Below are 27,100 nucleotides of genomic sequence, written 5' to 3'. Positions count from 1 at the left end.
CTGAAATAGAAATTAAACTGTCCTACACCAAAGATAAATTCCAGCCAAATGTGCCACTGTATAGGGCAGCTGCAATAGTGCAAATGTATTTCCTTCATCACACAAGCTGCCGTGACCTGCACTTAGCAGCCTGTATCTCAAAACTGCTAGGGGACAAACAACCCCATTGTGAGTGTCACTCACCGTGTCCTGCACACTTCTGTGTCACCCTGTACGTGACGCACATCGGTGTGCATCCCTTCCATTCCCTCATCACACAGAAGGGAGTTTGTGCCTGCAGACAGATTTTATCACAAGATGGATGTTAATGCCGTGCAAGAAGAGTTCCTGGGCTCTAGGTTGACTGTCCTCCAGCAAACCTAGCAAAGGTCATTATCACGGAATTATTTTCAGTTTAGGTCACAATGTTCACTGCTGGCACCACAATATGAGCAAATGTAATAAAAGTTCAGACTGATACTATTAAATACATTATGGATATTTTATATTTCTTACCACAGTTTTTACAGTTTCACAAATATCAAACCTCAGGTGTACATGTTCCTTTTGCAACATAGAATGACTATACAATTCCCAAAAGAGCAGGCATTTGAAATACACAATTCTGAAGTGTAAACAGAGTGTACAAGCTCTTCGCCTCACAATCCAGGTGCTATGCGGCAGCAGCAGAGGTAACACTGTACAGCATGAACTCAACAAATTATCAGTTTGCCTCAATATGGTTTTTAGCATCCTACCGTCCCATCACCTGTTCCATCTTTAGTTCTCCCCCGAGTTATACAAACAGACAATAAATACTTCTCTGATTTTAAAGGACACTTAGACAAGTCATGAGGATTTACGTGAGTACAGTACATTTAAGTTCAAGTGCAAAAAAAGTAACTAGTGGCTAGTCTTCAATGTTTCCTTTTCTTGTCTATGGTGTTGGTCCCAGACACCCCCAGGACACAGGTTGTTCTAAACGCACAGCTAAAGGACAGCCCTTCGTCAAGCTGACTGGATGTCCAAGGGGGTAACACTGCGCATCCCCTTCCCTACTTAGCTCCATCTTCCTCTCCCCAACCCTGCGTTTCTGTTAGTCGTGCCTCTGGATCACCGCAGAGTCCCACAGCACGCACCATCCCCAAAGGCCTGACACGTCATGGACTTCTGATTTCAAGGAGGGCTGAGCTATAGTGACTCAGTCCTGCAGAAGCTGAGTGCTCAGAACCTTGCAGGAACAAGCTGTTAGTATCAGCAAATGGGGCAAAACACTGTCCTGACTAAACCCCGCCAACTCCTCCCTGAGCCCAAGGATTTCCCTCCAGCAGCAATTTTCACTATGCACCAGCCAGCGAGCTGGCTACAGTTAATATTGAAAAGCATAACAAAACAATCCAAAGTCTTCCAGTGTCTTGACATTGGGCAAAGTAATTTCCTAAACATACTGCAATTTAGTTTTACATTTGCTTCCTCCTGAGAATCTCTCACTCTAATTTCTGCATCAACAACTTTGCCCCATATAATCCAAATCATTTTTAGGCAATTCCTCCCTACCCCCCACCATCCCTAGGCACTTAAAGCTTACTGTTTTCTTAATAAATAACCACAGTAACTACACTGCATTAAATAAAACATTGTATAGATGATGAAATAAAAAAGACAGTGTGTCCATTGAAACCCCTGATCAATCTCAGGTCGTGCAATCTCGATCAAAGATTCTTGTCTCAACACAACATCAAACCTAAAATGACCCAAACGCACGCAACCTTTGCCCAACTGAAGGGTTGCAAGCACAGAGGTGTAAGTTCTTCAGAAGCCTTCCTGCAGCTTTTTTGTTTCATTAAAACACCAGTTCAAAAACCTTTGTTTTGCAGAACTAAACCTTTATCTCAAACAAGATAACATTAGCTTCAAAAACATATTCTTCGAATATGTGTGTGTTTTACTTAATCCATCACCATAATATGAAGATACGCTTCCTAAAGCTACTCCGTTTCTGAGAAATCTTACAGAGACAGTTTCATGCTCTTCCTATGTTTATTGAATCTGATATTTTCTAATAGGCTATGCAGGGAAACTCAGCTTCTCTCCTAAAAAGTCTTTTCATTTTGTCTTGGGAACAAATTCAAAGAAGATGATCCAATCGAGTCAGACACTCTGTGCCTCAACAAGTAAGGAGTGAACTCCCTTTTTCTACAGATTGCAGAGAAATCTCACAGCACTTGACTCAGCTTTAGTGAAGCAGCCAAGAATTCTTCCTGCCGTTAGATCCATCACTTCCCTCAAGAATTGCGAACTTCTGGCTTCCCTGCTCATGTTGCTCTGTGTAGTCATGTGAATATTCTCTATATAGTTAAAAGCTTGCACATTATGATCATTAAAGATGAAGGCAGTCCTACTTTTGAGCTCCTAGTCCAGCGTTTCCCAGGTGAGAAGCAGAATTCCATGCACTGGATTTGATAAGATGAGCGCATCTCAGGGCCCGGCAGCAGCAGGCTGAGCAGCATGATCCGACACAACGCGGTCACCACCTGCTTGGGAATCTGATGGTGCTGTAGCTGTTGGTGCTGAACAATTTCTGGACTGCCCAGAATCCGTCGGATTTTGGGGCTGTGTTGCTGAGCTGGCTGATGAAGCACCGCAATCCTCATTGATTTTCTAAAGAGAGGGGAAAGGATTGCATGCAAAACGTAAGTACAAATGCTCAGGACTCTGTCCCCAGTGGTTACCCCCAGATGCATTCAGGCACTTCTGGAAATTCACAAAGCACTTACTTGGAATGCCCGCAACATAACAAATCAAGCTTAAACAAGCAAAGCAAAAGTAGTACATTTAAATCCAGATGACACTAAGAGCAAGCAGACAGGAGCTTACCTTCCATCTCTTTTCCTAACTGCACTTTCCCAAGAAGCATGCAAAAAACAAACTTGTTGTGTTTCAAGGGAAAAAAAAACACACGATTAACTGGACTTCAAAGAGTTCAGGCAAGATCATTCTTTTGACCAAACAATTCTATAACATTTGTTTTCATGCTCCTTAAATATAGCTTTCCTCAAAAGTTCCCTCCCTCCCCAAGATACTGCTCAGACTTCCTGAATGGCAGAACTTCTGCAGTACTGATGTGTGATTCCATCCCATCTCCTCAAACGGGCCTTACTAAGGAACGTAAGAGCACATGTAAACACCAGTTCCATTCCCAAGGCTGAAACAGCAAACCTTCACACTCATATATCCCCCCTCAGAAGATGACACACTCTCTACAACTCTTTGTTTTCATTGAAGAACAGAGAATATTGCAAGTATGTCCTTCGCTTGAAAGAGTATAAGCAAGCAGTAGCAAAATCAAGCAAAAATCTTAATGAGAAGGAATAATTTTTGTCACTAATTCAATTTTCTGTGCACTGACCCTCCTTCCAAATTATCTATTTTCATTTGAAGAAGGCTATGCTATTTAACAAATTAAGTAAGAGAGCTGGGCAGCCTTTTTCTAGTTTCAGTATTTTAGTATCACCAGCCTAAAATAAATGACTGAGCACAAAACCTGCAATGCTTTGGAGCAGGTTTGTCCTTTTGGGGCACTGAAACAGGGATAAGAGATTTTGGAGAATGCAGATGAAGAAGAAAATACTGCAATGGGGTGCACTGTATTTGAGCACATCGACAAGAACTACTTTTATGTCAGTGCTGTATTTTTCCAGGAAGAAAAGAATAATGAAGAGACCATGTGCTATAGAGAACAGGCACAAAAGCCCTTCTGGCCTCTTCACAATTCTCAGTGAAGCAGCTGCGTTGTGTCGAGCAGCACTGGACAAGTCGCTCTCTGACACCTTGCTAAACATTATTTTCTTGCCATGTTCATGGCCCAAGTTCTGTGCAGCTGCTCTTCTCCAATTTAAAAGGGGAAAGCTTACACTAACCAAGACCCTGAGGACATTTACCAATAGGAAACAGCAGTTTGTCTGGACAAATTGCTTTGATGTCAAAGACCCTGTGATATCTTCAATGTCACTATAAAAAACCCCACATTCTTTGCCTCCAAAAAGATGAACAAAATACCCAACCAACCTAAAGCAGGCATGCCTGTAATACATTTTCAATAATAAAGACATAAGAAAGGCAGGAGATTGCTAACCAGGTGAAAATCCTACACGCCCTGCTGATTCACACACACATCCCAAATTACCCTTTTCTAAAGGCAGCCCTTGTGGAAAAAGCATTTGTGTGTTTTCACCTACTGGGTGCATAAAAAGGAACCTCACCCACTCCTTCCAGACAGGTAAACACAGCCGTTTTAATGTTAACCATCCTCTCCTAAAACTTGCGTTGACAGCATTTCCCTACTTTGCTTAAGCAGCGTGCTTCAGCTCCATTCTGAAAGCTATGTCCAAAGCATTAGAAGAAAGCTCAAGATCCAAGCCCATCCAACCACTGACAAAGGTATTAAAAGGTTTTTTGGGAGGAAACTGGACAGAAGGGAAACGGTGTAAAGCAAACACGAGCAATCAAACATTTTAAGTCACAGAATGGCTCTTATCTGGTGTAACTCCAAATAAAGAGATTAACTTTATTTGAACAGAAGTATATGTGTCCCATCAGAAGGTGTCTGGAACACTGATTTTCACAACCATGTACCTGTTTGACAGGGTCACCCAAGGAAGCAAAACTAAATAAAAATCATTTTACACTCTGTTAAGCAGCTGTGCATTTTCAATCATCACCCGGTAAATTTTTCAAAATGCGTAACCCGCACATTCCAACCAATATGAAAACAAATGTAAACTTAAGGGGAATTCAAGTATATCCAAACCCATGAAAGAGTCTCTTTCTAGGTCTCTCCCTCTCTTCCCATCTTCAGGAAGACAACACTTGCCAAAAAAAAAGTTATTCCTGCTGTACTACACATAGGAAACAACTCTATTTCATGCAGTATTTCAACTACTGTGTCACACCTCCAAATTTATTACAAGCTGACAGAGAGTACCTGCCAGGTACGAACAGCTTTACACAGCTGTAGAGGTTTTCAAGCATCTAACAAACACAGAACACCCTGTACATTAGAAGATTACCTGCAAAGGCTGATTCTCAGGAGTTGGGTTGGTTTTGGACAGTTTAACCATCTCTTTTATCTGGTAGACGGCGTAAGCTAAGGTGACCCAAGGAGAAGAGCTGATGCCCCAGGCAGGCTTGTTCACATCCTCCTGCTCTTCTTGGTGTTTAGTTTTCTTTAGAGGGAGCCTGGGCTCAGTCCGAGGCATGACATCTTCTGACTGCTGCTGGACAAGGTCAATAGTTGCTATGGGAACAGGACTGGAAGGCACTGGGATCCTTTCCGCCAGCATTGTCTTTTCTGAAGTTTAAAACAACATAATTACCGGCAAAGCCAACCAGCTTGAAAAGGAATGTGAAGCAGACAATGAACAGTAGGTGCTTCTGGCTTTTGTAATATGGTTATCGCTGTACAGAAGGCAGCGCGCTGGCACAAACAGCCAAGATCCAGACGGGCCACCATCTCGTCAGGGGAATGCGACATCGATGTTGTGCAACAGCAGAGAGGGATTTTAGAAGTGTGCATAAACCAGAGGGACTAATGAGTATGAAGCAGCACACTGGTTCCTAGTTGGCTAACAGAAATACGTATTTTCATGTTATTAATATATGGAAATTTAAAAGAAGTCATTTTCATGTTATATGAAAATTGAAAATAAGTCTTTTAGACTTGCAGCAAACTTCTTTCCCTGCATAAAGCCTGCAGCTTATAAGTCATACTCATCCCTAAATACTAATTTCAAACAGGAACAATTCAGTGGAGTCCCATAGCCTACATCACCAAAACAGCTGTTTCTGATCTTAAAATTTCTAAATCTGACTAAAATATGTCTTAAAGAAGTTGTTCTACATCTTCACCGCTTTTTTATTTAAGAAACAAACAATCCCTCCATAGTCAGTATGGAGTTATGCAGTTAGTGAGAAAAGAACAAGGTTAGAGTGACACTGGAGGAGACAAAATATCTGTCACAGAGGTTCAGGTACAGAAAGAAATCCTTCCAACAGACCTTTACATCTAAGGTCCTCCCATAATCTGAAATAGTTCTCAAACTGTCTTAAAATGTCACCCACAGAACGACTGTCATGACCCAACACAACATGCCTTACAATCTTGAAGAGCCAGAGTATTTATATATGAAAAGTAATCAAACAGATTGTTAGAAACCATTGGATATTTTAAGTAAAAACTCTATGTTCTCTACGAGCCTGTAAATAACACATTCTGTAAATTTTGAGAAAACATTTTTTCAGAGTAGAAATATTTTACTGATTAAAAAGATTTATTTTTTTTTAATTATAAAATCGTATTTTTTTTACAGACTCTTAGCACTGGATATTTTAAGCACTGGCTGGATGTTCTCTAGTAGTGAAGAAATGAAGAGACTAATCCTGCACACTCTTGGCTGCACGCTTAATTTCACTCACCCAACTGGTCTTGTTCAAAGCAACTTCATTACTGCCGTGCTTAAAATTAAGATCCAGACTTTTAAGATGGGCAGTGTATATTTAACGAAAACCAAACTCTGAAACAAACTAAATAGAATAAGGCCACCAAGAACAAACTATTATTTTGTAGGTTCACGTGTAATTAACCAAAAGTTGATGGGAAGCTGAAGTAGCAAACATGCTTTTCACCTTTCGGTATTTTGCCGTTATCATTTGAACAGAGGTGAAGAAAATGCTAGCAAAGCAAATATTTGAACACTTCAGTACAGGCAACTTGATAACTAGTGAAGGACAATTTATTTTGCCATTATCATTTGAACAGAGGTGAAGAAAATTCTAGCAAAACAAATATTTGAACACTTCAGTACAGGCAACTTGATAACTAGTGAAGGACAATTCATTTAATATTCCAGCTAAAGAAAACAAACTTTCATTTCATACTCAAAGCTCATATGGGAAAGTAACATTCAGGTAAAAGGCAGCTCAAAAATTTGTGACTTTTCAGAATTCGCCACAGTTTTGATTTTCTAAGAATAAGATTTATGCTAAATCCGTAACTTTGCACCAAGTATTCCTTTTCTGCTTAGCCTTTACATTAATAAAGGTGGAGATGAAAAAGTCAGGTTCCACCTGCGGGGAGATTTCTCAGCTGCCAGAACAGAACTGAGGCAGCTATACAAGTCTCTGTCCTCTGGAGCCGTCTCTACAATTTCTGGCAGAGGCGGCTCAGAGCGGCAGAAGATGAGAGTGTCTGGTGGTCCAGGGACCCTAAAGAACTGACACAACTGAAATGACTCACTGTAGCTGTTAAAACTAACCCAAGGGATTCCCAGAACGGAGACAACATACAGGTAGTAAAACATGTTATGCCTTCCTCCTATCAGCACTCAAGAACCCAACACTGCCCTTCTTACAGCAGGAACACACCGCCTCAATATCTATCACTGCTCAAGAAAAAACTCCTCACTTGAAAACAAACTGTTTTGTCAAAATCTGAGTCAAGACACCAAACACACAAAATTAATGCTGCAGAGAGCAGCTTCAGAAATACCTTTTTTCACTAGTTCTAATTTTGTAGTGTGTCGGTGACATGAATATTTACCTTCTTCTTCATCAGGAACCAACAGCCACTGGATCAGTGCAAACAGAAGAAGAATCACTAAACAAGCCATCCCTATTCCTCTGAATGTGGCAGCAGGACCTGTAATGAGATTTTTTTTTTTAACCAATAATCTACTTACGTAATAAAAGTAATATGAGTTAGCATTATAGACTCCTTATAGCATTATTGCCCCATATAGACTCTTACTAGCTTGTTTTATTACATTTGCCTCCCCCAACACTTCTTCAAGAGGCTTTGCAACGGATTTTTAACCAAGTAATTTAGATTCTCATTTGCTCATCAAGAGGCTGCACAGTATCAACCTATTCTCTCACAAAGGATTCATTCATTTTACTCACTGATTAGATTGGAGATTTGCTCACACAACACTAAAATATGTAGGCATAACATATTTAATCTACCTGTAATGCTGAGAGGGTGAAGCCATAAGCAACCTGGTCCAAACTGAGTGCTGACCTTGCTTTGATCAGGGGCTTGGACTAGAGATCCCAGCCTGAGCAGTTCTATGATTTCATGCTTATTCAAAGTGTATTACTCTTTAAAACATAATAATACCTTAAGCATAAATATGTTTAAAGCTGATAGTTCAGGAAAACCAGAATGTCAATAAATAAAATATAAATCTTCAGTTTGTGCTTACCGAAATAATTGACCAAAACGCCTCCAACCATAGCCCCACATCCTCTGCCCAGGCCCAAGTGGAGACCTTGCAGGATTCCCTGGGCTGATGTTCTCAGTTCCGGAGGCACAGCCGCGCTAAGGTACGAAATACAAGCTGCCCAGATAGCTGCATGTGTCACACCTGGAGAGATGAAACATGGTGAAGAGTACGGGGTCCAGAGCCTACCGACACAACATGAGAGCAACTGCACTCAGGGGCTGGGGCATGCCTTGGAGGAAAACTACAAAAACCCTCCACTGAGAAATGTCTGTGAAGTACAAATCAGCTTTTAGTAATGTGATGCTGGCAACCAAGCCATAGGGAAACGTGATGATCCCTTCTTCTGCAGAGTCCATCAATAGCTCTTTCTCCCTCTAAGACGTCCTCACTTCTCTTCGTGAGATGCAGTCCCTAGGAAGACTAAATAAAGCACCTTAGAAGTCTCTCTGCCAAATTCCTTGCCCCTTCAAGAATGACCCAGGGCCTTTGAAATACAGTCCTGATTTCGTAAGCTGCAGGAAATTAATGCCCCTCAGCAGTTTCCTTGCTGCCACAATGAAGGCAGGGAGTGCAAAGGTCTTAAACCCAAACAGTATCAGAGATATCCATGTCATCTCAGAGGCAAGAACAACGTGGCAAGAGGCACAGTGGTGAAGCTGGAAAAACAAAACAGTTTTGTAACTTGTCACATGCTGAATAAGCCTGAACTATTTTGCCACCCTCAGACTGAGTGGGAATGTTTTTTTTCTTATTTGAGGGGTATTAAAAACAGTCATCCCAGGTTACCAATGGCTAAGCATTGCTGCCTCAGTTTTAAACAAATGTGGGCACAGATGATGATTCAGTGAACATGTCTCTGTCCTCTACATTTGACTTACTAATAAACAGCTGGACACTCAGTGAGTACTTGGGCACTTAAGCTGAAGACTCAGAAGAAAACACATAATTTTGTAACATACAGAATAACTTGCATTTTGCTTAGTTGTAAAGTGATAAATAGCACTGTATGGATCTGAAACAGTTCAGGTATAGACACGTTAGATGTCCATGGGGTTGAACACTTCAATTTCATTCCAATTCTAAATAAAATTTTCTCAAGCTTTGGGTTTGTGAGGACCACCTTTACACATTGCAGAGCTGGTTTTGGTAACAGGACATTGCCTTGTTGAAAAACAAAAAGCTTCAATTAGGTTAAGTATATTTCACCTTACCATTTACAGTTCGGGACTTCAATACTCACATATTTTGCATGCAAAAAACTCACTAAAAATTCACTTTTTTAAATGCAGACCCACACATGCATTGAAAATAGCAACAAAGAACTGGCCCAATGACAAAACAAGGCTAATATAATATAGATAAATGTGTTTTTGTTTTAGGTAAGACATCAATTAATGTAAAACTCTTAGTTTTATCAGCTATTAAAGAGTAAGTCAAGATTTAAAGTTTTAAAGCCAGGCAAATCAAAAACACATCAGAAATTATTTGAACCGTGAAGCACAATACCACTGTATTTGTTTAAAAACAAAAGGCCATAACTCAACCAACAGGTTCTTGGATGTTTCCACCTTTACCAGGAAATCCAGAAAGAACAGAGTGTTCTCAGCTCCTCTGAAAACAAGTCCATACCTTTAAACCAGCTTTTTGCACTTGCCTTTAAAGGTACAGGGTTTTTTTTTTTTTGTATCTGTACATTACTAATGTGTTTTTAGCTATAATTATTTATATGACAGTGACTATTTGGAACAGTTTTTACAACAATTTTTATAAGAAGTCTGGTCTGGATTACTGCTAACCACAATTCTTAAAAATAAGTTGCTCACAATATATATATAGTGACATTATTTGCTAAGCACACTAACCACCATTTCACTGTGGGTACTACGGTTCCAACAAGTGGAACAACCCCAGTGTTAAGCTTAGAATAATAATGTTTAGCAAATTTAGGATAATTTACATATAAACCAAATACTGAAGATTTGGGACATCAAATTCATTTCAAGAAAGATTTATATTCTAATTATTGCCTGTTAGACCCAAGCTTTTTGCTCCAATTATTTTTGAAGGCAGGGAAACATTTCTGCATTTAAACCATTCTCTCACAAACCCAAATACTTCAGTATTCTTCAAATACTGAAGAAAGAGAAAATAAAATAGTTTAGACTTTTCTTGGTTTCGAGAAGTGGTTCCTGCTACAAAGACATGAAAAAATGTTGTAAAATCTAAGTTAGAAAAATTTAACATTGCAATGAAGGTTTTATAGACTTCTTTGACAGAGCTTGAAAACGGTCCTCAAATAACTTTTCATAGACCACATCTCTGTCCTTCTAATTAAATTAAAGAGCAAGTACCTTAAAGAAGCTCTGTTATCACAGACAAAGCTATTGGAAGAAATTCTTCTCTACCCATTAAAAAAAAATAAGTAGTCTAAAGGTCTTGATCCAACAACACCACTGAAAAAACTTCAAAATATTTTAACAGAGTCATAATGACCCAGACTTTTTTTTTATAGCGTCATTTTAAGAACCACGACCTCTCGTATTAAATGAAGTTCAGATTTACCACCAAACAGGATTTGCTGTAGGTGTGTACCCAGCTCATGCTTCTGCCCCTTTGTTTAGTTAAAGGGTGTGCTGGTCTCACTCAGTTCTGTTTGAATAAACACAGAACTGTGCACAATCAAATGCAAACCCGCCCTTTAGACGTCAAATATTTCCCAAGATAAAGAGGAATGTTTTATGAACCTGGGTCTTCTGAGATATTTATAGTTTAAAAAAAAAAAACAAACAAAAAAACCACAAGAAATACCAGATTTTTCCATAATGACAGGTCACTTGAAAACAATATAAATACAAGCACCTGATGTTATACTGGAAGGGCACGACTGCATTGTCTTACCTTGAAGTACTTCCATCGGAAGAACAGTCCAGGCATTTTCCAGATAAGAGATGTAAATGTATCGAGCTGTATTACAGGCAAGACCAATATAAAGCACTCTAAAGTAAGGAAAAGAGATGTCAGGACAGTTTGCATTTTTCTGGTATAATATACCTTACTGTTTCAGAAATTATCTGCACATGTACAAACAGTTTGCCAGTCTAAAGCATTTGCTCAACACAAATTACATCCTATGCCCAACCATAAACTCTTTTCTTGCCCACTCCAAACAAATATTCAAACCCTGGCTGAAGTTAAGACTCTCTTCAAAATCCTGACGGAAAAAAAAAAAATAGGAAAGGGACAGTAGATCCACTAAGCTTTAAACTAAGCTCTGTAGTTCCATGACATGCTCCACACAGTGTATTTCAGAGAGACCATTTCTAAGCACATTTGACATCCCTTCCAAACAACCTTCTAATCATTCAGAGATTCATTCTTCCATTGTAATGTAAGCCTGGTGCAGGTTTGTATTAGATGAATTAATTTTACCCTAATTAATATAAGTTTATAGTCCCAGTATCTGCAAATTGCTCAGAACTGCTCTAAAAACACATCCCACAGAAGCAATATGGTTTATAACAACATGCCTCAGGATAAAACTGAAAAGCAGCAGATGCTGCATCTCAGAACTCAGAGAAAAAGAGCTCATATAACAGTTTTTAAACAATGAAGCACAACGACTATTTGTGCAGTGCATTTCCCATGGCACATTTAACCTGATGACTTTTCCTTTCCAGTTTTCATATTTAGCTTAGCTTACACCTCCAGGGTGCTTATTCATCCAGCCATCTTTCTCTTGTTTTTTGATCGATCTTAGGAAACCAAGACTTAATTAAAAAAAAACACGTTTAGCTTGAGGAGAGATGCAGTTGCAACCTTTAAAGATTTTTTTTCAGAGACAAGGATTACTTATTGTCCAAACACAGCTTCTTGGTTGACCCCTGGTTTGGCACAAGTGAAATAAATGCAATTGATAATTAAGGTGTAAACACAGGCACTGTGAAAGGGCTCATTATTCTCTGTGCTGCTATTTTAGTTAGTTATTCTACAAAAGCACATTGAGATTTAATCAAATGGTACATAGCCACTGAAAAGTCTAGAGTGAGATGCAATCATAAAAATACAGCATCTTGTTAACATTTGAAGTTTCCAAATACATGATACATGTTAACAGCTAAAATACCAGTACCATAATTTTCATCATGCCAGTGACAGCAAAAACCCTTCTAAATTATAAATATAGGTCTGTGTGTTTCACAACATGGATTTACAGAACAAAATCTATTTTACTTTCAACAAGTTGGGTAAGCTTGCAAGAAGTTCCCCCCGCCCCCAAATCACACACCAGACCAAGCTGTGTTGCTTCCAGATACACGTAAGGTCTATGAATAGCTAATTTACGCTGCCTTTAAACAATGCCAAGCTCAAGCATTCACTGAATAAAACATGGAAAGCCATGAAAAAGTTCGGTATTCTACAATAAGGAGAACAAACTTGCTCTTCGTGCCATGCATCATGATAGTAAGGCCCAAGGTGATGTACGCTCTCGGGGACACAAAGGAATCGCCTCAACATATACTTGGTTTTCCCCATCAGCAGTACAGATGGGCCCAGCTCTCTGTTTCAGGCCAGTTCTCGCCAGCTTCATTTCACTTTTGCCTAGCAAAAACTTGGACTGTGTACCAACAACTTTCTTCCCATCTCAGCTGTTTCCTGTCACAGCCAGACCAGAAACATGAAGAGGTTGCCTCCTGCTGCAAAGTCCTTCCATCACCACTAACACACTCAGCTACTTGTGCCTTTCCACTGTGTCACACTTGCTGAAAGATTTGGATTCAGAGTTTAAGAGAAGCCAGAAGTCAGGTTCTACCTTTTAATTTGTTAGGATACGTACAGAGTTTTAGGTAAATTACAGTTTATGAGGATTTCCGTATTTATGCTTTTGGAGGGGTACATCACTTGAGAATTTCTGTGCATTTAGAGCCTTTTCAAAAACGTATTTGTAACAATCACTTAGGCTCTTTATCAGACCTAAATCAATAATGTGAACAGATGTTCTCTATGAACCCTACATGTAGTATCCACAGAGACACCCTATGCAATTTACAGGTTAAACATTCAAAGCCCTGACTGTATATTTATGTTAGGGAGACTGAGCTGTTTACAGCCATGACTACCAGCCTCTGCTTCGTATAAAAACTCACACAGTGGAATTGTGGTCAGACACACACATTCAAGCTTCACCTCAAGGACAAAGGTTATTTTCAGAGATTAACATCATGTTCCTAAACTCCATGGCAGTTGTGAGTGCTTCTACACAGGACACCATTCAACAATGCTGTCTAAATATCTGATAGCCAGTTTTGTACACTTTTCCATCACAATATCCTCTCAAAGAACTTGTGCCCTCCACCACACTTGCTGAGGACTTATTTCCCTGTTAACTCTTCAGTTTACTTTTAAATGAAAATCCACTCTGTCATCTCTCAGAAGGTGGATGGAGGAAGCAAGGCAAAAAATGCCCTTCTAACATCTGCAATATTCCCGCCCCTCATAAATCTGTGCAATCACAGAACAGCTTTCTAGCTGAACACATCGCTGTCATCACTCCAGATTTATCCACCGACCTGCTAATATATAATGTTACAAGTGCTGGCAGCATGTGTAACATCTGCACGCGTGCAGTGCACATGTGTATGAACAGTAAAGCTAACCCAGCCAGAAACTGAGCATAATCATCATCACATGTTTAGTATGGTCATGCTTAAAATGTTTGGACAATATAACTTGAGTATTAGTCAAAAAAAAAAAACAAAACAAACTGTGAAAATAGCATAGGTTTCAGGACATTGTAAGGATCTTATATACCAAACACGTACAATGGAAGAAACAGAAAGCTTCACAAGGCTAGAAAAGGAAAACTGAGCTTCTATCTGACAAGGGTGTCAAGCCTGTAAATTCTGGTACTCACACCTGTCTTCAAACTAGGAGAGGAAGAAAAGATTGAATGATTATGTTCAAATAAATACTGCAGAAAGACTGGACATCTAGGAGTCTAACAACCCAGAGGAGTGCAAATATCCTTTTTATTTTTTTTTTTTTAAACATTAGTGGCAAGTCAATGGAAGGTGAGACAACCTCAGCACTGAAGGCATCTTACCAAAAAGAGGTGTCAAGTCATCTTCCCTCTAACTGTGAATAAATACCCTGTGAAATATTCACAGCTAGCTGTAGATTAAGAGGGACTTTCAGCTTATTTCATACAAGACCTTATAAACATATAACTACTTTTATGGCAAAATAGCAAACGAGGAACTTTGAGCTATTAAAATATATATATATATATATATATATATATATATATATATAAAATTTATCCCAAACACTTCTGGCTAAGATGGTTCCAAGAAGGCTCTATAGTTGGAGGGTATTGATTCTTACTAATGGGAGAATGAGTATCAGTACTATAAGACAGACATTGACTGAACTATCAAACAGTAAGAGCTACGAACTCCTATACATCCTTATTAAAAAAAAAAAGTTAGCCTCCTCTTGAACAAACCATGCATTATACAAAGTTCAAAAAGTACAAGAGAGGCAACCAGAAGGAGACATCTCATAAACTGTGATGACTAAATACAAGTAAGCATTAGATAACATTAAACTATGACTAATGTGCATTTCCCAGGTGTAGGGTATAAATAATGTTTCATCACAAATAGGAGCCGGTGTTTAAACAACTTAATCTTGATCCAATCTTGGCTTAATAGTGCAAAGAAAAAAATAAAGAGGATTTAATCCTGTATATAATATTTTTTTTTTTTACTGGCCATTGCTCCTAACCCCTTCTATTTAATCTTATTCACAAGCCTAACATTCTTCTCTTTTTCAGTCTTCCTTTAGTTGCAGCCTAAGCCTGAATTTTTACTATAACAATGTACATTGAAAGAGCATACCCAAGCTATCTTTAGCTATCGAGACTGTGATCTGTTCCCACTACTCCTCCATCATCATATCTTTTCTCCAGTCTTCGCATGCAAGGTGTCACATTTTCTCACACTAATTACTGCCAGATCCAAAGACTGACTCAAACTATAGAGATCCTCCTCAGTTTAAAGGAAGAAAAAACCAAATATTTTAAGTAATCTCTCAAATTACCGTGCTAAGGAGCTCAAACATTTTTACTAGGTCAAATCAAAAAATTCAGCCCAATAAAAGCAAAACAAGAAAACAAAGAGCAAAACCACACAACAGAATGCACAAAAAGAACAGTGCAGACAGCTTCAAAAAATACTTGCATCATCTCAATGACTGCACAATCATATATAGGGCATTTGCAGAGGACGTGGCGCTAATCGTACTGATTGCTCTGCATTCAGTTGCAGAGTATCTGAGTAGATATAAAACCTTTACAGGTTCATTAACTCAGATTCCCCCATCTTTCCTCCTGAGCTCTTTTTAAAAAGTAGTGAAGGGGTTTAGAACATGTGGAAATTAAGTCAGTTGTGAATTTAGTGGAAAACAACATTCACTAACATGCTTGAAGTAGCGAGTTTCACTTTACAAAGTAAAAACTATCTCAGTGCAGCAGCTGACACACACAGTTGGACTGAAAGGAAGGGAGCAAAGCGCTGACCTGGAAAACGGCTCTGTCAGGCTGCAACCTCATTCTGCCAACACCCCCAGTCTCGTTACAAGGGCACAGACACATGAGGTGCACATCTCGCTTCTTCACCTCATCCTCCTCCCCTCTCAGCGTGCAAGCAATGCCTTTCCAGGCTACCGTGGGGGCAAAGAACTGCCCCGCAAAGGGAAGCAGCCTAAAGCAGGTTTCCAGAACACTGCTACTCATATGAAAAAAAAGAAAAACAACTTGTAAAATTAATGGTATTTATATGTCAAAGCAGACAATCCTTGAGTGGGTGGTGATTTGTAAGGATCTCTCGCAGAGTTTTGCATCAGTGAAGTAGGATACCTTCCGGAACCACCTGCAGAAGGTTACGGTGCCAGGCATAATGCACGTACTAACATGCAACTCAAACACAAAGGAAGCGTTTCAGAGCATTTTCAACTCCTAAAATAATACTAAAATCTCTATTAGGCAAGCTACATAACTGAGCAGTATTTAGAATTTTAAAATAAAAGGCTTAGCTTGAATTTCACTTTGTGACACAAGGCTAAGCCTTGTGTTCAACAAGTTTCTTCAACAGTTTTTGTACAGCTCTTGAATGATCACTAACATCTCACCTGATGTGACCAACCAATTCAATCAGTTTGTGGCTGAAGAAGTAGGCGGTCAGCTCAGACACGTGGCTGAGCACAGAACAAACTCCAAAGAGAGTGGTGGTGCCGTTCAGGTCTTCCAGGTGCCAGTAAAGAAAGGTGAAGACAAAGCCATATCCAAATCCCATAAACCACGCCACGAAGAGCACAGAGCCGTACTGGATACTACACAGCAGTTTTATGAGGTCCCAAAAACTGAAAGACTGCGACTGGCTCATACTGGTAGGAGTATTATCGGAGGATTCATTGGAGGCATTTCTGTCCACCTGTGAGATTTCTACCTCTTTTCTCTTATTTTCGTCTTGCTTGAAGTGCGTGTAATGAAATCGAAACTGGGTGGCCACGATTAACGCCATTGTCATCAGAACACCAAAAACGATGAAAACTATCCTGTAGTTCTTGTACTCAGGAGCTTTACATCCTTGACCTTCAATGACAACTTCTGTATGAGTATAGTCGATGCCAATTCCCACGGAGAGCATGGCCAGCCCCCAGCCCAGAGACCCCCACATACGCTGCAATCCGTACCGGTCCCTGTGTTTGCCGAGGTACTGCAGAGTTACCGTATCTACGATCGTAACAGAGGAAGCACTGAAAAATTCTCCAATTATGACAACCAGCAGAATGAGTAGGAAGATGGCTTCTACTTCTTGTTGATCATAAACAAGCACAGCTTGGTCAGAAGGCAGCGGCTTTGTGGTGATGGCAGCTGGGGTGGGACTTGGAGTCATGTTCCCTGGTGAGACTGGGCTAGCGGTGGTGGTTTTTGATGTAAAATGGGTACTGTTTTCCAAGAGAAAATCAACATCACTGCTCTGCGTAGGTAAAAAGGATGTTACTTCAGGATTAGCTGTCCCTGTTGTTTCCAAAGCGATTGGACTGGAAGTGAGCAGGTCTCTCCTCCTGCGAACTTTCGGGGATGCAGCAGTCACTGTGGTTAGCAGAGAAGACATGGAGGCATTTTGTGAAAACGTGGTTAAAAGGCTGCTTGCGTTGGTGGGATGTGCTGGGGGAAGGCCCTTTGGTACGCATCGTAAAGTGGCTGGTCTAACAAATCCAATCCCCAGGTTAAATAAAACCCAGCATAAAAGCGAAAAGAGGAGGACGACCTTCCCTTTCTTGAAGCGATCTGCCACCACTCCCCAGAAGGGAGCACTGCAGAACTCAATGAAGTACCTGATGCCCACCAGAAGTCCACTCTGACTGGGTGACATACCCAGTTGCTTGTAATACACAGGCAGCAAGGGGTAGAGAGAGCCATATGCAGAATAGAAGAAAAAATAGAAGACCTTCGAGATCAGAAGGTCGTTGTTTATTTTGACGCAGTGCTTTTCTAACCAATCCAGCTCTTCATCTGCGACAGTGGTTGTCTCCGTTGAAGGTGATTCATTAGGTGGGGGCAAGTCTTGATCCTTGGAAATGCCATTGAAAGGATCAGCAAGCACATACTTTCGCTTCTGTTCTTCTTCATCATCAGTTAAAATTGCAACCTTATCATCAGCTGCCATGGTTTACCACAAGCATCCAATATCTGGTGCACTGTCAAGGAACTAGAGCTCTCCTGTGAACAAATAAAACATAACATGGTTAAGGTACCACATGGGAACAGACCTGCAATGCCAGTAATGAAAGACAAAGACAGCTTATTTTTCATTTGTGACATTCCTGAGCAATAAATGCAATATCAGGGTGGGGAAGGCCATTTGTCTAGACCATTGGTAGATGGTAGCATCAATAAAAATGTGGTTTATGACCAATTCTGTGAAGTTCTGCCAAGAGCAGCTTTAATATTGTGCAACGAAACACCTTTATTGTTTAGGACAGAGAATAATTTATATATTTAAAACCACTGTGGCAATTAAGTATTAGAATTTACAAGTCTTTTCTTTCAAGTTGCCTTTTCTCCCCCAAAGCTGCTTTATTTCCAGTATTCCCTACTATACCAAAAGATAGCCATGATTTCATAGTTAAATAATGCAACTGCATATATAACTGTTTTTTTAATTATAAAAACAAATTATATCTGAAGTCTTATGATGGCCTTCAAAAGGTTCATCAGTCGCCTCTTGAAACGTGGTTTTCTAAGCACTCCACAACCACAGCAGAAATTGGTGGGAGGCTTGAGCTTCTAGGCTGGGTGGGAATTAGGATGGGGCTTCATGATTAAGCCAAGGGACCCTCAAAATTAGGATGGCAACCTCAAATGCAAAGACCTGGGAGCAAAGCAGCACAGGAACAGATAAAAGTACAGGCCCTACAATGGTCTCTTCAATTATGCAATTGGAGAAATGTGCATTGGGAGGTAATTGTACTGCAGCTGGCCACACTTAATCCTCCACAGAAGCAAAATATTGCAAAACTGACAAGTGACACTTAAAAATACATTCACCACTACTTAAGACTTTGATTTCACTAACCAGCTTGCACATTTAAAAACAACAAACCGGTCTATTAAGAAGCTAGGCTAGCTAACAGATGCTTTCAAATGGTAAAAAAAAAGCCCTGCCAGCAGGTGATCAGCTCAAAATAATTTTATTGAGCTATATTATATTTTTTTTTCTATATTAATATCTTTAAATTTAACCTAGGAAGATTAGCTCATGCTCATTATGAGAAAGTTTTGTAATTGCTTTGCTTTTAGATTAATGTAACTATCACACAGGGCCAATATTTGAAAAAAGAATTTTATTCCAGAAGAACCTGAAATTTCTCTAAGAGCACTCAATTTACAATAGGGAATATCTTCTCTAGGAATCTGAACTATTTTTTGGTAGGTCTGCATTTAATTCCCACTAGAAGAGCTCCAATGAAACTGCAGTCTTTCAAAACTCAACTGAGAGCACAGTATCATCCCCCTAAAATTAGTCATGCATTGATATGGCCAGTGCCTTTCAATTATTTAATCGTAATTCAGAATTTATTTAAATACTAACAACAGATTTGCAAACTGATACAATGCTAATAACAGAGAAGAGACTCTAACATTCACAAGTATGTTGAATTAGCTGTTTCTTCCTGATCCAACATACACATCAACAGCTGACAGAACAAGCCACAGACCCTTCTAAAAACAATAGTCAATTAATGTAGAACTTACACAGTTCAGTCTAAAAACACCATCATTAAAATCCCTAACACTCATGAGGTTTGTGTGTGTGTTTTTCACTTTTAAATGTCATTTTAATGTGATACTATCTACAAGGATCTCTGGTTTCACTTTGGGAGAAAAGGTTGCATAAAAATCTTGGAACCTTCAATATTCGTGAAGACAAGGTCATTAGTTAATCAAAATGGTGCCAGCCCATACACATAGACTGTTTTTTTTCTCCAGTGCCTTCAGAGACAATCCGATTAAAAAAAAAAGTTTCAAAAGATTAGAAAAAGTCCTAATTAAGTTGTTAGAACAGTCAAATGTGAAAATACATTTTCTTGTTCTTACCTCCTACAATCAAAAGCCACATGAACCCAAACCCAGCAGCTGTCTAGTCAGTTCCTGCAATTTTTGGCTCAGTTGGCTACTTCTACCTGACAGCTGGAAGGTCCATGGGCTTTCTGCTTATATATTTGTTCATTTTTGGCTTCTATATCCATAAACCAAGGCTTTCTAACGAGTAAATCAGATCAGTCATCATCTGTGCTTTATTTGCTTTATGCCTTGCTCTGACAAGACTCCAGAACTTGTACAGGGCCCTGATTATGTCAAGGAGACATAACTGAGGTTTCACTGTTGTTCCTGTGTCCCACCACAACCAGATTATGCTCATCGATGTACAGCAACTTGCCTACTGGCTCTATTGAAGCTTTACAGCATTTAATTTTGAAGAATAAATCTCCTCCTCCATCACCATGACATGACAAGACAGAACTCACATTTCATCCACTCAGATATGAAGACAACTTCTGTACAACTAAGAACTGAAATTCTCCTGATTTAAAGACAGGGCCATATTCCTCATCCCTATATGTGAGCTCTGAACCAAAGGCTTTTAGAGCAATTACTGTTCAACCTTCTAAAATTCAGTTTCCCTTTTCTATTGGAATGGGACTTCAATTTTGTACATTGGTGAATAGCAGGTATATTAAAAACTGTTATACAGCTAATCTTTAAACACTTCAGTTGCTGCATCTTCTTCCCCGCTCCATAACTTCTATCTGCCCCAGCATCCATCTTCTAACCTGTGTGTGCAAGGATTCATCCAAAAGATCCACTCCTAGTATTTTGACTAGAGCATCTTGCGTAAGAATGCTGTGAAAAGTATATTTCATAATAATTTCAGTAAATATTTTCCCGCCCTGAGAGTGTGTCATTGAATATTATTAATAACACAGAGTATACTCTTCAGAAATATAACAGCATCAAGACTGGTAGGAGCCATATGGCATTCTTCCATGTTTTGATCACTAGTTTGTTTAGCAGTCATGATTTTGAAAGTGATTTTATTTAGCAGTTTTTTAAATTCTAAAAATAAAGGACTGTAAATGAGAAAACCAACAAAGTGTTATGGTTACTGAAAAATCTACAGAAGACTTAATAGTCTACAAGGCTTTCCTTCTACTGACAAAAACCCCATGCCAGTCAGGGATTGAATGTACAGTAAATCAAAGAGATGGAAAAACAACATACTTTTAAGTGAGAAGAGACTAGTTATCTCCTGTGTATCTTAACCATAGACTTCAAATACTATACCTTCACTTCGCAAAAACTTTTTCTGATCCACAAGACAGTAGGATAGAAGACAGCACTATCCGCAAGTTTTTAAAGAGCAACAAAGAACAGAGTAAGGAAGAATGGTTCAGAGAGTGAACAGAACTGATTCCAGTGTTAATTTTAACTCATTTGAGGCAGAACAGAGCACAAAGTTTTGATTGAGGCCTGCTGAATATCATGAGTCCAGCCAGGACAAGTGGACCAGCGATGATGCGGAGTGGTAACATCACTGAGAAAAAACAGGAGTAACAGTTTTGAAGCCATCTTCACTAAACTTAGGTAAGTGCACTAACACACAACAAAGCCCTAACATGCAAATTGGAAAAAAACTTCTGCAAAGCTAACATTTTCTCCAAGTTTCCTGATGCCAATTGCCTGGTTTGTGTCTGTTTCTCCAGCGAGTAAAAAGCCACTTTCAAACCTATCTCAGATCTATGACACATCTTTCATCCTGTCATCTTCTGCAAACAGCTACAGCATCTTTCCTACAGACTTGTACTTTTGAACAACTATCTGAGGAACAGAGGAAAAACCATTTGTCCCAATGCATTCTGTGATGGTCATTTAACTGTAACGAGGCTCCCTGGTGGGTAGGTGGAAAGAGGCAAATACAGATATTCTAGATTTAATTAAGTATCTTCTTGGCATTCTTGCCATTTTTATTTCTTAAATTGATCCTTATTTACTCTGGCTCTCCTAATCATTAAGACAATTTCAAGATCTGAAAGGATAAAAAGTTAATCTATTCAAGACAACCCGACATTACAAGAATTTCCCTGTAAAACAAAGGAAAATTGTAAGGAAAATAGTAATATAAAATATTATACTAAAAACTCAGCTCTCCCCTTGGAGTCCCTCTTCCCAAAACCTTTGAAAAAAACCTAAAACACCTGCTTTGCATTGTGTTCCAAAGGGGAAAAAAAAAAAAGCCAGTCAATAGGTCAGACTGTGGTAACAAATACCTGAACCTCTCAGCGAAAATATCATGGCACTTACAGGACAAGGCATTAAAACTTCACTTGCAAACCAACAGAAAATTAGATTTGGGGTTAACAAGTGCTGCTGCTTTTAAATAAAGTTTAACTCAGCATAAATATTCCATTCGCTAGGCTTTGAGAATTAAAGCACAAATAAGACTGACAAAGCAGAGCCTCAACATCAGGGTTTGGACCTGCACTGAACGCAAAACAAACACACACAAACAAAACAAAACAAACCCAACCAAACAAAAAAAAAACCCAAAACAACAAATCCAAACCAACCAAACAACAAAAACAACCCACCCAAAACAAAACCAAACAAAATACCAAACAAACAACAAAAAAGGACAGTTGATCACAACAAAGTGCAAATGACCAAGAGCAGCTTAGCCTGTTGAGTATCTAGCAAAATTACAGTCTCAGAAAACGTACTCTCAGAGTAGAATTTCAATAACTCTAAACAGGAGTAATTAATTAATCTCTCGAGCAACATGCAGCTGTAAGAACGAAACAGGCTGGCTTGCTGTTTGCTTTGTGTGGATAAACCAAAGCCAGCCAACGCGGCATCACATCTTATTTTGCCCCTTCCAGGCTTTCACTGACTAGCAAACCGACCTTGTAGCAAACACATTAAATTCCACATGAAGTTTTCATACAAACATTTTTAAATCCGCTAATAGAAAACACGTTTCTTGACTAAACTTTCTTTTCAAAGTCACTTTAATTCAGAACAGGTCTGTGCTACAGAAGCAGATGTAAAAATTCTCCATTTTCCAAAGCAAGCTCACCTCGCTCACTGCTCATGCACACATCTCCCACTCAGCCCCTCTTCTCTCATTGATCTCAACTACTAAACCTTTGAATCAAAGACTTTCTACCATAGTATCTGTGCAGCGTCTCTCAGAATTAAGCCCCGCATCCAGCAGGCCTGCAAGGCATTGCTGTAAGAAACATGAATAATAGACCATGTTTTCCATTTCCAAGCAAGTTTCGCCCCTAAGGAGCAGCCTGGTGCTGTTGCCTGCATCCATGTCAAAAAGGAGAAGAACGTTATGCAAACAACTTGCATCACGACAGCAAAGGGCACTGACTTCACACACTCTTGCATCACGTTCCCGGAGCTCTGCCAGGCAGGCCAGGTGCAGCCCTCGCACGGGCTGTCCCTGCCAAGCCACACAGCGCCACACCGCCCTCCTGCCCTCCGAAGGCACGCAGTCCTCCTGGGGGGACGAGCACAGACAGCTTACTCAGAATTTATCAAATCAGCAATCAATTGCATTTAGTGAACTAACTCAGTGCTTGGAAATAACATTTGTTTCAAGTCTGAAGAGACCTAAGTGCTGTAACATTAACCACCATAATTAGGGTTTCCATGAAGTGAACCACCTCGTTCTAAAACACTTAACTCTTAAAATTGCTTTATTTTGTGTTTCTTAGCGTGCACTTACTTAATGTGTTGCTCTATAAGTTTTGCTCCTTCATTCAATATGGATATAAAACCCCACATACTTTGACACATTTAGTCAATTAGATTGTGAAACTACAGGATGTCTGAAGTATGTCAAGATCGGGTTTATAATAGGTTTAATGCACTTCATAATAGGTCTGAAGTTGCTAAGTTGATACAACACTGCTAGTATTAACATTAAAGACAAGAACACTCTTAGGCCCTCATCTATTAAAGAAAAAACATTAAATTCACATCTTAAGACTCCTGCTTTCCAATCATGTTTTCTATTTAATATGTGCAAATTAAGCTATCCTAGCTGACTATTTTTTAACTAGTTTATTTTTAGTCAGTATTAGACTCTAATTTTTTAACCAGTTTTTAATTACCAACTACATATCTATACTACCAAGGTTTACGCTTCAGTAAGGACAGCAAATAACAAACCTGCCTTCCAATACGGAGCAGGCAAGGGCCCAGCATCAGAGCTGCAGCACCCACAACACAGCTCTGTCTCCCACTGGGAACCGCCACAGGCCAGTTCATGCTATTTAAGCTCAGTCCCACTGTGTCACAGCTGAAGATTAAGCTGAACTTTAGGTCGCATTTAAGTTGTGCTGTAGCACCAGCCACATTAGTAATCAACCACAGCTTCCTCATATCATCAGCTTTTGCTCTCATAGTCTCACTCCACCTGTTTGAATTAGTTGGTGTTGTTTTTTTTGTTTTTAAACCTGCTTAGGATTTTTACTGGGTTTATGACTGCTATCACAAACACCATCCTTAAAAAGATTGTTTTCTTCTCCCCTGCTCCCAGTGGGTCTTCAGAAAATACAAACAACAAAATAAATGTTGCCTTTGTCTGCTATTTATATCCAGGGAAACAAACACACACAAAAAACAAAACACACACAAAACCACAAACAAACAAACAACAAAAAACAAACAAGCAGCTAGAAAACTAACATTTTACAGTCTTTTTCTTTGTTATTACCCAATACAGTGGATAACTAGGCCCTATATATCTTAGTAACGTAATAATGTTTTGGGCAGTTTTTACTAAAATACTTCAGTGTTAAGACAGCCCATCTCCTCTCCCCTAAATTCCAAGTTTATCACTCTTCGATACCACTTTTTCCACTAACAACATTTTAAAAGAGACTGCTGTTGAAACTTGGGCTTTTAACTCCCTCTAATTTAGGATGTAACAGGCATCTGTAACACCTATGGTACCTCTAGCACCAACTTCTTAGGCAAGCACCTATTCCTATGCTTGTTTTAACAAACGCAGGAAAAACTGACAACCTGCTTATTAAAAATCACGGTGTTTTAAGGATTGAACGGTTCAGAAATGAAATGACAGCTACACAGACCACCTCGCCTGGGTGCTGGCTGCAGGGACACACACAGGGACAGCTGTGCATGAGTTCCCACGGGACACGGCCCATGCAGCGGCCACCTCCGGGGATGCCGACACTGTCACCCGTGGTCTCGCGGGAGGGCATGTGGCATTGGGTGGCTCTGTCCCGCGCACGGGGGTTACACTTGAACCTCAATGCTGGGCTTCTGGAGATGAGCGCCAGCATCCTAACGGGGTCACCGCTCAGCCACAACTAACGCCAGGGGACCCCAAGACGAACGCAGCCAACGCACAGGGACCACCCGCTCAGCTGAGGAGCAGCTGATCGGCTCCAGCGCGGCGCGGGCAGGCACCACCTCCGGGAACGGAGAGCTGAGCGAGCAGCCGCTAAGGAGGGAAGGAAGCGGCTGAGGCACGGGCCCAACGGCAGCATCCTGGGCGGCTGCGAGGACAAGGCCCATCGTCCCCGATGGGGAGGGAGCTGGAGCCGGCGCCAGGTCACAGATCGGGGGAACGGCCTCACCGGCCCGGCGAGGTGCACCACAACCGGCGCGCCGGCCGCCTCGCTCGCCGGCAGCCCCCGGCTCGGTCCCCGCTGTCGGCGCCCCGCGGAGCGCAGGCAGGGGAAGCGGCGGCCCCCAGCCGGGCGGCCCTGCCGCGGGCCTGCCTGCCTGCCGGCCCGGCCCCCCGCACACCGCGCTGACTCACCTCGCCCGGGGGCGGCTCCGGGGGGGCGCTCAGCCGGGAGCATCGCAGCCCCCTCCCGCCGCCTCCTCCTCCAGCCGCCGCGGCTGCTGCGGGCGGCGGCTCCGCGAACCCTCGCCCGCCCCCCTAGCCGGGCCGCGCCGCGCCGCAGCCGCGCAGGGGCGCTGCGGGAGGGACGGAGCCGCCCCCCGCCGCGGGGGGGCCGCGCACCCGCCCGCCCGGCGCCGCCTCCGCGCCCCGGGGCCGCCGGCCCGGCCGGCCGCGGAGGGAGGAAGGGAGCGGGGGAGCTGCTGTACTTACGGGCGCTGTTGGGCCGCGGTTGGTGCGTCTGTACCTGCGCTGGGCCACGGGATGGACGTTTGGTTTAAAAATGGTGTTTGGGGAGCGTTCGTGGGCCCTGAACAACGACATAACATTCATAGTGCTTCCTGCTCCTCTGAAGTTCCAAACACGTATGACAGCATAAGGAATCAAATTATTACCTGTAGTGCCTTCCGCAGCCACTGCCATCATCCCTTCAGTAACGCCACTTCTAGAATTACATACAAATAAAATTACGTAAATGCTTAAAACAACAACAACATAAACTGCCACCCCGTCCCCTCTCCAGTAATTATTGCAGCAGAAAAGCACAGGAAGGGAGGAAAGCTTCCCAAGTAACAGCTGAGCCGTGTTGCACTGTCAAAAGGTCAGCTCTGTTAAGCTAAAGAAGGGCAATAACCAGGACAGAAAGTGAAAGGCCAGTTGGAGATTTGGGGTGTTTATCAGCCCTGAACTCAACAGGAGGTAGTGAAGTTGTTTGAGGATTAAGCTCAAGGGATGGTGTGACAAGAGCTCCAAGCAGAGCCAATAAAGCGAGGAAGCTCCAGTGCTCATCCCTCCAGCATCACAGTATGGGCAGCTTCTGCCCAGGACAGCGACCAGAGTGCAGATGCTAACCAGGCTATCACAGGGCAAATGCAGTACTTACTGGCATCTTCTCCTTTGTACTTTCTGAGGAAGGATCCCCCTTTCCTCAAGGGAGAAAAAAAAAAAAAAAGAAACAAACCCACACATTATTTTGACCAAGGGAAGAAACTGAGAGAACATGACAAGTTTGTGTAATCGAGGCAGACAGAGAGGAATGGCGGCACCACGGCTGTTCAACGCATTTAATTGGAGCCCTCACTGGAGTGCAAGGGACACCAGTCCCCAGAAGGAAATGCTCTCTCAGGGTCACTCCCCTGCCACGCTAGTGTAGGGATGGGGTGCGATCTTTGCACACAGATACAAAGGCCATTCAGGACACCATCCAATTAAAAGCTTTACCTTTACAGTACAGGCCTCTCCTGAAGGAGACAGGAGACAAAAGCTGAATTTTGTAGGATGATAACCTGGTGAAGTATAAGGCTTGTTTATCATCTGTCTCTTCATCTTTGA

The 27,100-nt window shown here is 41.1% G+C and overlaps 1 protein-coding gene across 5 annotated transcripts; it reads right to left on the bottom strand.

The window, feature by feature from the left end:
* Positions 1-467: 467 nt before the first annotated feature.
* On the bottom strand, positions 468-26,208 carry MFSD6 (major facilitator superfamily domain containing 6). 5 transcript variants are annotated; one of them, XM_021286685.2, is made up of 8 exons: positions 26,164-26,208; positions 25,982-26,078; positions 16,446-18,042; positions 11,157-11,254; positions 8,238-8,399; positions 7,577-7,675; positions 5,049-5,329; positions 468-2,640 (listed from the first exon to the last, which is right to left on the bottom strand). In XM_021286685.2, exons 3-8 carry the CDS (start codon positions 17,987-17,989, stop codon positions 2,458-2,460), a joined length of 2,367 nt encoding a protein of 788 aa, XP_021142360.2. In that variant the 5' UTR covers positions 17,990-18,042; positions 25,982-26,078; positions 26,164-26,208; the 3' UTR covers positions 468-2,457. The 5 variants fall into 5 exon arrangements, with proteins under 5 accessions (XP_021142360.2, XP_064925924.1, XP_064925925.1 ...); XM_065069852.1 differs by lacking the exons at positions 25,982-26,078; positions 26,164-26,208 and adding exons at positions 2,857-2,908; positions 25,685-25,860; XM_065069853.1 differs by lacking the exons at positions 25,982-26,078; positions 26,164-26,208 and adding exons at positions 2,857-2,875; positions 25,685-25,860.
* Positions 26,209-27,100: the final 892 nt, after the last annotated feature.

This window comes from Columba livia, chromosome 7 (genome assembly GCF_036013475.1).
Source record: "Columba livia isolate bColLiv1 breed racing homer chromosome 7, bColLiv1.pat.W.v2, whole genome shotgun sequence".
Lineage (NCBI taxonomy): Eukaryota > Metazoa > Chordata > Aves > Columbiformes > Columbidae > Columba > Columba livia.
Note: the sequence above shows the minus strand (reverse complement) of the source record. Positions and strands in the feature narration are given on the sequence as shown.